Source organism: Platalea leucorodia (genome assembly GCF_965183815.1).
Source record: "Platalea leucorodia genome assembly, chromosome: 17".
In the NCBI taxonomy this organism is placed as follows: Eukaryota; Metazoa; Chordata; class Aves; order Pelecaniformes; family Threskiornithidae; genus Platalea; species Platalea leucorodia.
The window spans coordinates 9,350,517-9,364,633 of record NC_138839.1 but is presented as its reverse complement, the minus strand read 5'-3'; the positions used below and the strand labels follow the sequence as shown (position 1 = coordinate 9,364,633).

Sequence of the window (14,117 nt, the reverse complement as noted above, 5' to 3'; positions counted from 1 at the left end):
CGAGCAAAGCCAGGGTTGTGAATGGTGTGTGATGCTCACTGATGCTGAGCACAGCTGAGCCAGTGAGGGCTCGGGGATGTTCTATTGCCACACAGACGTCCAGATGTCACACACACACGCACATGCACGCATGCATACCACATCCATGTGGTCACATGTGGGCTCCACCTGCAGAAAGGCACATCATGGAGGAAAAAACACGCTAGGCCAGGCACACTGCGGAAGGTTTTATTGAAACTTTCTACAGCTGGGTCATGGCAAAGGTGCTGCTGCAAGCCTGCTCCAGGACACCTGGCTGTCCCTGGTGCAACCCAGGTGGGAAGGGGAGAGATGCAGAGAAACCTCTGGCTCCGGCAGCAGAAGGTAACGTGGGGTTATGAAGGCGAATGCATGTGGCAGAGCCAGCAGGACCCTGGGGGCTTGGCACCATCACTCTGGGTGCAGATGCATCCAGACGTGCCTGTTCCCCCTGTTCAGCTGCTGCCTGTGCTCAGTCCCCAGGCCAAGGGGTTGTCTCTGGCGGCTGGGGCTGACCCCCTCGCTGGGTCTTCCCACCCTTCCCACCTGGAGCATCAACAACAGCCTGGCGGTGAGCAGCAGTGTTTGCAGGGTAGGGCGAAGAGGTCAGCGTGCTGAGGAAGGCTCTGGTGTTCCTCTAGTCTGGGAAGAGCAGGAACCCCGAGAAGACACTGTCGGAGTTGCCGATGCCCACCATGCCATTGTAGTCGTTCACTGCCAGCCAGACCTGGTTCCCAGCACCCAGTTGGAGGAGGATCCCACCAGAGCTGACCTGCATGGTGTTGGTCTTGTGGTCACAGAAGCTGGCCATCTTTCTCCCGTTCTTGTACAGAATGACACAGAGGTTGGCTGTCTGCGAGGTGTGGAAGACAAAGTAGTAGAGGCCAGGGAGCTTGCAGGTGAACATGCCCGTGGTGGTGTTGTAGTCACCATTGGTGTTGGTGATGACGTGATTGAACACCACGGGGACGTTCTTCAAGGGGTACTCGCTGGTCTGCCTCATCACTGAGAATGCTGACTGGTGCTTCTGCTTGTAGCTGCCTGGCATACCCGGCTCTCCAGGCGTGCCCATCATCCCACTGTCTCCAGGGGGACCAGGGAGACCGATGGGGCCAGTCTTGCCTGGGATGCCAGGAGCGCCCGGTTCCCCTTTTATGCCCTTGGGCCCTCGTGTTGCTTGAGTGGCTGGGATGCCTGTGGAGTAGTGGGGAGTGGAAGAGAGTCAGTGTCAATGGCAGGATGTGGGGAGGGGCTCCTCCAGCCCCTTCCCTCGGGCAGGAGAGGGCAGTTGCCACTCTCCAGCCTCCTCTCCTCCTGCCCTGTCCACAGCACATGCTCTCCACGGCCTGCAAACCAAGGCAGACTGGCCATGGGGGGCTCAATGGCCCCCCTTCAACAGCCTGCATGGTTCCCCTCCTTGCTCACTCACCTGGCTCGCCTTTGGCTCCCTTCAGCCCATCCCGGCCGTCCTTGCCTGGCACACCCGGCATGCCTGGCAGGCCTGGAACCCCATAGCAGCTGTGAGAGGTATCTCCAGTCACAGCAGACCCCAGAATCAGGAGTAGGAGGGTGAGGGCCAGATGGAGCTGCTCCCAGAAGCTCTTCCCCATTTTGGTGCTCTGGAGCATAGAAAGGGAAAGAAAGTGCTGGGGTGAGGGGCCACAGCAGGGTGGCTTCCAGGCCATGGGGCAAAGGATGTACTGTGCTATGAGGCTGACTGCACCAGGAGCACCTGGCTGCAATGGCTGTGCCCTCAGTGTCCCTGCCATACCAATTGCCAGGCTGTGGGGAGGCAAATATGTGGAGATGTACCCTGGTCTCACTACCACCCCCAGAGCAGCCCCTGATGGCACAAGGCAGGGTTGGACTTCAGTCTGGATGGAGCCATGAGGTCTTGCAGTACCCATGGCCAGCCCCAAGCTCTCCTGGTCCAGTGTCCCAAACCCCTTGCAGATGCATACATCGCTGCAGACCATTGCACCATGCCGGTGCATGAAGCCGGAGCTCCCTGGACCCAGCTGATCTCACCCCTCCTCCGGCAGCAGCCTGACTTCCCTGGCTCTGTCCATCAGGATCAAGCCACCCATCAGCTAGGGATCTCCCAGGACAGTGCCTGGCCCAGGGGACTGGGTCTTCCCTCAGCAAGGACAAGCGTGCGTCCCCCATGACATGTGTGCAGCCTGGCAGTGCCTCTATCTCCTTCTCCTCCTCCTCTCACATAGCCCAGCGCTGTTCCATGCTGCTGGACCCCCACTCCCCATGCAGCCCACCCCAAAGAGATGGACCCTGCAGCACCTCTTACCTCTGCTGGGGGGAGCAGGGTACGGGATCCTGCGCTGCTGAGCCCTCTGGCTGCTGTGGGCGCTGCCTGCCAGCACAGCACAGTGTGGGTGACTCTCTGTGACACCCTCCTGGAGGAAGTCACGGAGTTAGGAAAGGGCCCTTGGGGACCCAGAACCCCCAGCTGGCCCCCAGCCAAGTTTCACGTCCTCCTGCCTGATCGTTTCCTCTGAGCAAGCACTTTCCTTGCTGTCCAGCAAGACCTGCGCTCGTGCCACTGCAGCAGCAGGGGCTGGAAGGACAGAAGTGGGATGAGCCGCTGGCAAGAGATGTGCCACAGACCCTCCATCCACCACAGAGAGTATCGCTCTGCAAATCACCTGCCTTTCTCCCTTCCTTAACTTATTTCTGAGTAGAAGGGCAGCAAGCAGATGGGCAGCAGACCTTCGCAACCAGCTTTGTGGAGGCAGAGCCATCTGTGCAACGATGGCCTGGTGCAAGGTCATGGCCTGGCTCTGAAGGGAGATGCTGCACCCTTAGGCAATGGGACTGAAGGACATTTCTCCTTGAGGGTTTCTGACCTGCAGGATGGTTGTCCTCTCTGCACCCTGCCCTGTGCTCCACCAGCTCTGCTGGGTGCTGAATGCACTGCGGCCCCACCATCCCCCGTCAGGGTGTTGCTCCTCGCAGGTGACCTGGCCTCCTCCTCACTGCTCCAGAAATGGAGACGTTTGGCTGCCCAGCATGTGTGGAGCAGCTCTCCCGAGCAGCAGTCCCAGGGTATGGCACCTGCATGGCTTCCCTGATGCTATCTGGCTGCCTGATACGTGCCCAGCCTGTCCTACTTCCCACTAGTCTCACCCAAAGCCGAAGAGAGGGGACCATCGCGCCACAACCCCACCACCATCACCCCACAGCCCCAGCGGTCACCCTGATGTCCCCGTCCTTCCTTGCTGAAAGGAAGGACCCCTGATCTCCCCCTCCTGGGAGATTTTGGGTACCAAGAGAGGACCATGTGGGTGAGGTGCGTGATCTGCTGCCTGTGTTTACCCTTGTACAGAACAGCTGGATTGGACTCATCAGGAAAAGGACACACATAGGCTGGTCCCAGAGATTTCCCCATTCCTGTAGGTGACAGCTCTGCTTGTACACTCAGTTCCTTCCTGTCCTGCATTTGCAGTTGGGGTCTGTGCTTGGCCAGGAGCAAATGGAGATCACTTCTCTCCCTGGGCAGCTTGGGAAGGGGCCCAGGACATTGATGGTTTGGGGAAGACGCATGAATAGGAAAGAAAACCCAAGTGGCTGTCTTGGAAGAAGTATTTATTTATACTGATGGGGAGGATGTGAGAGGCAGTACTGGCCCAGGGCCAGAAAGGTGTTTGCAATGGTTAGTGTAGCAGAAGCAGTGGTAGGCAGTGATTTCCCACTCAGGAATAAAGACCCACAGGTGGTGAACAGCCCCAGTGACAACTGGTCCTCTCTGGTGTGGGGTCTGAGCACCCAAGAGCACAAAGTGTTGCTGGCACCAGGAGTCCTCTGCCTCCAGGATGGAGTAGGCAGGCTCAGCATGGAGGTAACTGCTAGCAGGGGTCTCACTGCTGCAGTGGTAACCCACAGCCTGCCCACTTTCTGACATTGGTGGAAGCACAGGACCTGTCTGATGGCTCAATCTGGGGCTGTCCTGGTTTGCCCTGATACTAAACCATCCCATGCACTCACAGGGGGAAAATGCATGCAGACACGCACATTGCAATGCTCTGGTGCTAAGCAGGTCCGGACTGGCAGTCCATCAGCCCGTCTGCGGGAAGAGCATGAAGCCACTGAAGACACTGTCTGCCTCGGAGCCATGGTAAATCATGCTGCCCTTGCCAGGGCTGGTGCTCACGGAGACCCGGTCGCCCACAGCCAGGCTGAGCACACTGCTGCCCGAGTTCACCTGCAGGAGCTCACGGCTGTTGTAGTCGCAGAAGCTGACCACCTTCTCCTTGTTCTTGGTGATGCTCAGGCAGAGGTCCCCGCTGGAGACCACCTGGTAGGCGAAATAGTAGAGCCCAGGGACACTGCAGGTGAACTCCCCTGTCAGGGGACTGTAGGAGTTCTCCTGGTTGGTGATGATGTTGTCAAACACTACCGTCTTGCCCATGGACGGTGGGGACTTCCGTGAGGCGGAGAAGGCAGGACGCGGCTGCTCCAGGATATTCCCAGCTTTCCCCTTGTACCCCTTCGGCCCTGGCTGCCCTGGGAGCCCGGGGGGGCCATACGGGCCGCGGTAGCCTTGGATCCCTGGGATGCCAGGATGCCCTGGCTCGCCTACATCCCCTTTTTGTCCCTGGATGCCCGTCCTCTGTGTTGATTTCCCTGGGGAGAAGTGGTGAAGAGGAGCACTTCATGCATGTCTGGCATCTCCTGAGCTGCTCCCACAGCCCATGATGCTCCTCCCAAGAGGCCTGAGGCTTCCAGACCACCCGCACCACACATACCTGACTCCCCCTTACCTGGCTCTCCCACGTCACCCTTCTGCCCTGGCCTCCCATCAAGGCCAGGGACTCCTGGGAAGCCGTCGTTGCCATTCGGTGCCTGACACACACCATCCTGCAGCAGGGCCGTGCCCAGCACGGCTGCCAGAGTGCTGATTGCCAGCCAAAGCCTGGGTTGCATCCTGCCTCCCTACAAGCACAGGGGTGGGGGAATTGGGGATGAAGGCAAGCACACAGCAAACACACGGATGCACCTTGGACACAGGCATGCAAGTGCTCTCATCAGATGCATGCACAGATCTACCACGCCACCCATGTGTTGTCCAATACAGAGAGCCGGACACCACATGCAATGGTGAAAATAACTTCACGGAAGGATTTTGAGGCTGTTTCATTGCATAAGCTGAAATCATTGATGTTACTGAAAATCTCTGACATGTGCCCATGGCAGGGCTGTGGGATTGGAGAGCCCGGGACATGGAGCATGGCATAAACCCTTTGGTGCATGTCCTGGGGATGGGTGGTCATGCATCAGGTGCATGCAGAGGATGCTTCTTCCAGTGTTGGAGGAGCAAGCACTGATGTACAGGGCAGTGGTCCCATGGGATGGAAAGCACAAGTGAGGAAGGGGTGCAAAGAGACACAACAGAGGAGGGATAAACAGGAAAGGGATAAGCATGCAAAAGGGATACAGATCTCCAACACACAGAGCTAGGAGAGAGGAGGGAGGTCCTGAGCACACAGACCTACCCCAAAACCTGGGGTACTCAGCCTGGGACAAGCCTGAAGAGCCCCGTGATGTCCACAACCACATGGAGCAAGGACAGATTCCTGCAGCCTCCCCCCGCCCCATCATCTTCTCCCCCTTTTCCTACTTTAAACCCTTGTGGAGGAGGGAAGTGAAGAAAGGAGGGGGACAGGGAACAAGGACTGGAGAGTGGGGGCAGAGGAGGCATGTGTCCCCAGCTATTTGGGGTGACTTACCTCCTTGCTGGGGGGTGAAGACAGAACAATCTGAGCAGCACCTCTGCTGGAAGCCCTTCCTTGGGAGCAGGGAAGAGGAGGAGCAGGGTGGGGGGGAAGTACTTGTGTGCGGGGTGATTTGCCTGGTTGGGGAAGAGAAGTGGCAACTTTCACTTTCTGTGCCAAGAAACTTGTTCCCTTTTCCACGCTTGACCCTAGCTGTGCTGGTCACAGTCAGGGAACAGCTTGGTCAGCAAAAGTGCAGGACTGTAGAGTTCCCAGCCTGGCCCAGCAGCGCAGTCTCCACAGCAGGGACTGGTAGTGACTGGGCACAAAGCAACACAAAGTTGGAGGGTGCCCAGAGGCATGCCACAGCTCTGTCACTGCAGGAGGGGACAGGGGATGTGAGCACTAGGTGGCACGGCCATCCAAGGGATGCTCGGCAGGGCCCCGGGATCACTCTTGACGGCTCCTGGACTGAGTGATGGGCAGAGCGTGGCCATCCCTAGTACCCAGCCTTGTCATCACTTCTGCTGGGAGCTGACCCCTCCAGATGCCCACCTTGGTGCGGCACCCTGACGGAGCAGGGCTCCAGCAAAGGGACCGTTAGCATCTGTGTGGCTCAGCAGGGCCTCGCGCATTCTTGATGAGACATCTCCTTCCCACTGCCCTCACTTCAGTGGCTTGGGGACCTTGTCTCTGTAGCAGAGCGGGAGAAGATGGAGGTCTCTGGCACCTAGGCTATTCCTAGTCCTATTTGAGTGGCTGTGCCTTGCACCAGCCACATCTGGGCAACCCCAGGAGCTGTGCGTGGCCTGACCCAAACCTGCAAAATGAAAAAGCCAATGCCTCACACCACCAAGCCCAGGGAAGGTGCCCAAAGATGCACATTCAGCTCTGCCACAAAAGAGCCCAAAAATGCCACCAGTACCGAAGCCCCACTACAGCAGGGAGAAGATGGATGAGATGTGCAGCAATGACCCCAGCAGGTGAACATCCTTGGGACCCTGGGCACCAGCCAGGCCACCCCATGGCAGAACGCGGTAGGCAGCTAGGAGGGGATTGCTGGTCCATATCCACCTGGAGTCTCCTTTCAGGAGTCCTGTGGCAGCTGCACTGACCTTCACCATAAGGCAGCGTTGGGGTCCCCAAAGCAAACGCAGCAGCAGCTGGAGCTCAGGGGCCGGTGTTCAAGGAAAGAGGACGGTGTGCAGGCCTGGGATCAGGGTGGTCCCAAGGCCAGGGGAGCTGGCAAACCCTCCATTCCCCGCACCCACTGCCTCCAGCGCTCCCAGGGAAGCTGTTGCATTGTTCCCAAAACAGCTGAAAATGGGAACAACTAGTGTGAAACCAGAAGTCAGCCCCAGAGACCTTTGCCCGACAAAACTTCGCTCATCAGTGCATCTCCATTAATAATTACCTTTGGAGATCTGTCACTGAGCTGGTCTTTAATTCATTGAATATATGCCCTCTTAATGCAATATAATACACATTTTTAATCGAAATGTCACCCCATAATAAATCTGATGCCCAGAAGGAATGCAATTTTATTCTATCAGCAGAGTTCCTCTATCAACCAGACCTGTAATCGTGTCAAGAAAAGATGACAGGTGAGTTTGAAAAGACCTACCTTCCACAAAACGGTGTTTATGGACAGTAATTGTATTTCTGCCCTATTGCCCTCTCTTAATATACAGCCAAAATGAGACCACTCCATCATTTCATCCAGGATTGATCGATGGCTCTGTCCTGGTGCTCCCGTGTCCTTTGTCCCTGACTGTCCCCTTAACCCCATTTAAATGCTGAATTACAGGGGGCTGGCTATGGGTTTCCAGCACCTCCTGGAAGCTGGTGTTGGTCCAGGCAGCACCTCCTCCAGGCCCTTGAGACTCCTGACCAATGCTTAGCCCCACTCACCTGACTCTCAGTGTTGGGGCATTCAAACCAAGCCTTCCTCTCCCATCCCCGGAGCATCTCCTCCTCCTCCTGATCTGCAGCTGGGACATCTGCAGCTGCAGAGGATGGCTGGCTGCAGGGAGCTATGGATGAGCATTGCACAGGTTCATCCCAGAGGCTTCTGCAGACCACATCTGCCAGCACAAAAATACCTCCATCCTGGCACTCTCCTCCTTCCCCTTCTCATCAGGGTGTCTCTGGGAGCGGGTGGTGGCCAAAGGACACGGGGAGGCCGCCGTGCCCGGCGTGGCACAGGCAGCGAGGTGACACACCACGAGGTGGCAGCGCTGCCTCAGCGATGCTTGGTGTCACCTCCCCAGCAGGGCCCCTCTTCCTCCTCCAAAAGCAGGGGCGGGGGGGACCCCCTGGGCATCCCCGTGTCCCCAGAGGCCGCACCGCAGGATGCCCCCCTGCAGAGCAAGCACACGGGCATCTCTGCATCGGCACCTAGCGAGTACACATCAGGAGCCAGAAGAACCCAGCTCCCTCCTGCAACACAGTCCCAGTGAGGCCACAAACGCCCTTCTCCCAAGCTGGGAGTAGTCTGGCACCCCCTGAGACTAGGGGAGAAGTGATCTTTCCTTGGCAAGGACAACGGAGGGGACCCCCAGATGACATGAAACGGGGCCAGGCCCAAGCCAGAGGGGAAACTGGCTGTATGCTGAAGTAGCCAGAGGATGTACGTGCTCTGCAGAGCACCAGACGGCACTGAAACCAGCCCCAAAAAGGACAGCCCTGGGTCTGGCAGAACCCGACCACTCTGGTGAGCATACACATCACTTAGGGCACCTGTCATGGCCTCCTGGCTCTGCTGCAGACCCAGGACCAGCCTTGCTCCAAATGGACTTTACCCTGAGCAACCCTCCTCATTTCAAGATGGGCCATGGGGCAGCTCCTTCACCTCCTTGCTGCCCTCCTACCTGGTGGTGCCAGATGAGACAGGTCAGCGCCACCCCAGCCTTGCAGCCCTTCATGGAAGAAAAGTGACCCCCGCAAAGCCTCCTCCCTGCGTCCGCAGTGCCTGCAGGCACACACGAGCTGCCTGACAGCAGACAACAGGGAGAGATGCTCCTCCGCTGCCTTCCCTGCTGGGGATCCCCTGGGGTTCTGAGCAGTGACAGGCAGGAGCTGCCAGAGGAGGATAAATCAGGGAGCTAGCACCTATCTGTCACTGTACAGGAGACAGCGACAAAGGCAGGTGGTGGGAGATCAGCAGTACTGGCAGGTACTGCACTCACCTCTGCTGCCAGTCACCAGCATCCCAGTCTGCCACCCGCCCCCACCAGGAGGTCAGGACCGCTGTGCTTCTGCAGTCACTCGTGGTTTAATGGTGCCCAAATAACCACACATACTGATTTTGAAGCTGTTGAGCTGGCCTGTCCCAAAATGCTCAGCCCATGCTGCTGACCACCAGATAAACTTCCTGCGCAATGCAACGGTGTTTGCATGAATTCTGAAGTCTCCCATGCTTCTATCAATGTAACCAGAATCTGGGATGGTTCAGGTGCCCTGGAAGGATTTCCTGAAATGTCAGCTGAAAAACAGGCTGCAAGGCCACTTCCCACGTGATGTCTAAAATGTTTTAATTGTTGTCTCAGGGGATGTGTTATTCCTATGACAGATGCTTACACAGAGCAGGTGTGAGGAGCAAAACCAGGTATGGGGCTTAAAAGCCAGGATTTCACACTCCAGCCTTTGCTCGCTGTCTCCTGGCATTGATGCACAACATCCCTGTTGGCTCATGGGATGAGAGGAGATAGATGAGTGCTGAGCAGCCCTGGGCAATGCTGGGAAAGCTTGTCCCATCCCTCCTCCTCTTGTTCTCTGTTAAGAATGTCAGAGCTTGTCATTATTCAACATCTATTGGTTAATTTGGCTGATTGTTTCCCATTCTTTAATGTATCCGTTATTTATTTATTCGCTTGTGTAACAAGCATTTCCGGATTGATCACTTTGGCATGTAAATGAGCTGCTCTAGTGCTTGTCACTGAAATTTGTAGATTGGGAGAGTTTGCAATCAAACACAGCCGGAATCTAAATTACAACATTTCAGGCAATAATAGCAGGGAGAAGACAGGAAGGATGTGCCATAAATAAGATGGGATCAGAGCAGGGTGCCCAGAGCTATGCTGACAACACGCCAGGAGCCCCGAGGCATGCAACAGGAGTCCCTGCTTTGCAGTGCCAAGGTGTGCCTGGCAGGGCTGGGGTTGTTCTGCGGCTGGTTCCCCCAGGGGAGAAGGGCAAACAGAGGAAGCAAAAGACTTTTGGGGAATGGTAGGATCTGGCCCGTGGCCAAGGGCTGCTCGCATTGGTCTCTGAAGAGGGCTGGTTAGCCTAGCATGGTGAAAAGTATGACACAGGACTATGGGCTGCAAGGAGCATCTGGCCCATTGTATGGGATACGGATTTGCTTGCCACCTTGGCTCATGTTTGGCTTCTTCCCACCAATCAGGGCTCCATCAAAAGTCAATGGATGCATCCAGGATGCAATTTTGTCCATCTCAAGGTCAGTAAGAGAGATCACTCAAGATAAGTAAAAGAAATCAAAGTGCCATAAGCCTTCCTGCAGGCAACAGGCACTGCAGTGGGGCTGAGGAGCAGGGAGCCAACCAGGACCTCTGCAAAGCTAGGGGAGAAGTGCCTGTACCGCTCCGTGGCACGGGATCCCTGGACTGAAGTCCAGCCAGGAGAAAAGTGATGTTCAGCAGGCACAGAGCTATCAGTCCCAGCAGGGCTGGTGAAAGGACCTCTTGGATCTCTTGTCCAGCTGCTTGCTCATGGCAGGACTATTCCCAACACTAGATCAGGGTGGCTGTGGCTTTGCCTGCCTAAGTCTTGAACCTTCCAAGGACAGAGATCTCCCATCGCTCTGAGGACCTGTCTCAGAGCTGCACCACGCTCAGGTGAAGAGGCATTTCCTAATGTCCATCCCAAATCTTTGAAGGTCCACTGTGTGACCACTGTCCCTTGTTACATCGTTTGGCACTAGTGAGATGTGTTTGGTTCTATCTTCCTTGCAATTGCTCCCAAATAGCTGCAGCTATGATTAGATCCCACCTCACCCTCCTCTTCACCTGGCTAACCACAGCCCAGCAGGGTGCCCCCCCTGCTGATTGTAAGGGTGAATAATTTCCCTTGACCTTGGCCACAATCCCCCTAATGCAGCAGTTTATCTGTGGCTTGCTCACATTCAGCCTGGTGTCCACCACTCCCTGCCCCAACCCTTTTCCTACTCCAGCAGTGAGTCCCCAGCCTGTTCACCCCACGTGCAGAAGGTGGTGCTTCTTGTACGCCAAGAGGAGAGAGTCCATGCTATCTCCTAAACATCCTCAAGGGTTCAAAAAATGGCTTGGAAACTACAAGGCAACTGAAAAAAAGACAAATCCTGGTCCTTTCTTCCTTCACCTCTTGGCTTTATCGATGGGCTCAGGAGACAAGGCTCTGAGAGACACCCTGGACAGCGTGAGATTCCATTCCATATCCAAAGTGGCGGCCATACTGTGGGGGAGGCACAAGGGCCTCCTCCCTGGGCTTTGTGTTTTGACGCCTCAGTTCTGGGTATGGGAGGTTTGCACTCTTTGGTGCCATCAGGCCATGGCAAGACCATCACGAATCCCTTCGCCACACAGGGATGTGCTCATCCCAGTGGAGTGGGGACCGCCCTGCACTCATTTGTAGCAACGTTGTGCTTTCCACTGGGCTGAGATGACCAGCAAGGACCCTTCCTGTACCCTGTGCATGGCCAGACCTTGATGGCTGCCAGAGCATCGCATGTCCTTCTCAGGCTAATCTCCATGCCACGGTCTGGCTTCCCTGACATAACGCCTTGAAAATGGAGTGGAAGTTTCCTGCAGGCAAGTGTTAGTGTTAACTGGGTCAGCGGCAGCTGGAGGTCTGTTCTGGCTGGAGACTATTAAAACTGACTTCTATTACAACTCACTTTCCACAGTGGCTTCTCTGGGAACTCAGCTTCCCTCTAACTGACCTTGCCTGCCGGATCGATCCGAAGTTGCAAACTCACTTCTCACGTCTGCTCAATTTGGAGGGCGTCTGATTGCTGCTTCGGAGGCTCTGATTGCCTTTGCTTCTGGCTGGCAGGACCCTGGTGGGTGCCTTGCAGGCACCATTAGCCAACCTCCGGCTTAGCAGATTTGCCTAGGAATATCCCAGCCAAGCTGCAGCAAAGCTGTGCAGAGCCAGGCCTGACATTTTCAAGGTGGGGATGTATTCAGCCTGCAGTAAGCTGGAGGTCACAATGCCTCCTTGTCCCTCTGGCCCGTGCTTGAGCTCTTCAGCAGCAGAAGTAAGGCTTTGATTTTGGTAGCTCTCTGGGCTCTGGTTCCCCAGGCAGGCAGAGGGCAGCAGCACCCGTATCCTCAGCACTCGTGGTCCACACACATAGAACACCTTCTCAGGCACTTTCATTACCTCAACAGCTCATTACCTTCCATGGGCAGATCACAGCCTCTCTGCTTCTGCTGTGCTCCCTGTGAGTTCACCCTCCTCAACCACCTCCATCACTTTCCAACGAGGAGACAGCCCCTTCCCAGCTGGGGCGGACACTTTTCCACTCGCAGTGGCATTAACTGCTCAGGATCCCCTCCCGCAGGCGCTGCCTGATGCCCTCTCCCTCCTCTCCGCAGGCAGAGGTCAAACCCGTGTCCTTGCTGCCAACTCAAAAGCAAATCGATCAACATCTAGGAGGCAATTGCAGTCCTTGGCAAGTCTCTGTGTGGGGGGCAATCTCATGGCAGCCCCAGCACCGACTCCCTGGCCTGGAAGTTATTCTTCACTTGGACTCTTAATTTCAGAGCTGCACTGAGGGATGGGAAGACTCCCGGCTTCTAATTAGTTACTGAGTTCCCTGTAATTGATGCAATTTACTGCCAATGTATCTGTTTTATTGCACAGTGGAGAAGGTCATCCTGTAACGCTATTTTCTCAAACACCCTAGGGAGTGTCCATAAGCCATGCCCCGAAACTCATCTCCAAACTCCAGATCCAGGGTGAAGTTTGCACTGGGAGGCAGAAGATGACTGTGATGCTGTGCACTGTGCCTATCACTAGAGATGTTCACCCAGGAGGTCCCTGGGGAACCACACATGGCACTGGAGGAACACAGCATGGTGGAAGGTGGCTGCCTCTGGACAGTGGGTCCTGGTCCTCTGGATCTGGGTCTGGTGAACACAGATGTCTTAGCATGAGGACGAGCACAAGCTGACACATGCAGGACCGTACAGCTGGGCTTCATGCGGCATTTCACGTTACACAGACTAGGAATTTTTATTTCCAGTTCAGATTCATCCTGTAATGGGACATGTTTGTTTACATTAGTCTTCATGAGGAGGCTTCAGGAGCCTCGGCATGGGCAGATCAGGCAGTGGGATTTCTAGGGAGCTCTAATCCTTCCAGTAACCCCTGAGCTTTTCAAATTAATTTATTTGGGTAAGCCAAATGGAGCCTCTCATTTGCCACAATGGTACAAGAAGATTAGCAGGTTGTGTCTCCCATTCTCAGCCCTGAGCTGGACGGACCTCCCTAATCCCCTAAAAGCCCATATTGGTGGGACCGTGCATCTGTGTCTCTTCTCAAGTGTCACCTGTCCTGCTCTGGGACAGCATCCCCTGGGTAGGGTCATATCCTTCCACTTGGAGCCATGCTGATGTGCCTCGCTGGGGCTTAAGAGGGGATTTTACTGAGCCCTTCAAATTGTCTCACTCATTAATTAATGACCAGGTTTCAGTTTCGGAACATGCACTTAGATAAACTGCAAAAGCATATTTCATTAATCTTAATTAATGATTTAAATACTCAGAAGCCTCTGCCAAGGTCCTGTGATTGATGGCAGCTAGCTGGCTGTATCACCATGCTTTGGTCCCTTGGCATCCTTGACTGTACAGTGGGGATACAGGCACTGACCCTCCTTGCTTTCCCTTTGCCTGCTGCCTTCAGATCCTGGCTGGTCACCTTTCTGGAAGGTTTTAGCTAGGTGCTTGATCTGAAAGTGAATGAGTGACAATTCATACCTTGTGCTAGACAGGACGTCTTCCCTGAATTTAAACTCTGTGTGTCTCTGTGTGTGCAGCCACAGCAGCAGTGCATGCCAATAGGTAGGGCTGGTGGAAAATTGGCTTTGCCGACCACTGAAGGAAAGATCTGGGCAAACCAGGCAAGAAATTGTACTTCAGGCCCCTGCAAAGCACTATCCGCACCCCTGCAGGGCTTGGACAACCCATGGGGCACAAAGCATGTGGTGTGGTATGCTATGCTCCTGAACATGGCACCAAGAGCGTTTCCCAGTGCTGAGACGCTGAGGAAAGACCTTCCATTGGATGCACACATGCAGCTGTGAAATTGCTCATGGAAACATGAATTACGGGGGTGAAAGGACCCTCCTGCACTGCCAAAAACCTGCTGCTG

At 55.5% G+C, this 14,117-nt stretch overlaps 2 protein-coding genes across 2 annotated transcripts; both read right to left on the bottom strand.

Annotated features, from left to right (window-relative positions):
• Positions 1-655: 655 nt before the first annotated feature.
• Positions 656-2,102, bottom strand: C1QC (complement C1q C chain; the record flags this gene model as incomplete). The annotated part of the gene is made up of 3 exons (XM_082328839.1): positions 2,047-2,102; positions 1,448-1,635; positions 656-1,212 (listed from the first exon to the last, which is right to left on the bottom strand). Exons 1-3 carry the CDS (start codon positions 2,085-2,087, stop codon positions 656-658), a joined length of 786 nt encoding a protein of 261 aa, XP_082184965.1. The 5' UTR covers positions 2,088-2,102.
• Positions 2,103-4,087: 1,985 nt separating this feature from the next.
• On the bottom strand, positions 4,088-5,858 carry C1QA (complement C1q A chain; the record flags this gene model as incomplete). The annotated part of the gene is made up of 3 exons (XM_082328838.1): positions 5,760-5,858; positions 4,794-4,965; positions 4,088-4,656 (listed from the first exon to the last, which is right to left on the bottom strand). The coding sequence occupies exons 2-3, from the start codon at positions 4,954-4,956 to the stop codon at positions 4,088-4,090; spliced, it is 732 nt and encodes a 243-aa protein (XP_082184964.1). The 5' UTR covers positions 4,957-4,965; positions 5,760-5,858.
• Between the last annotated feature and the right edge of the window lie 8,259 nt (positions 5,859-14,117).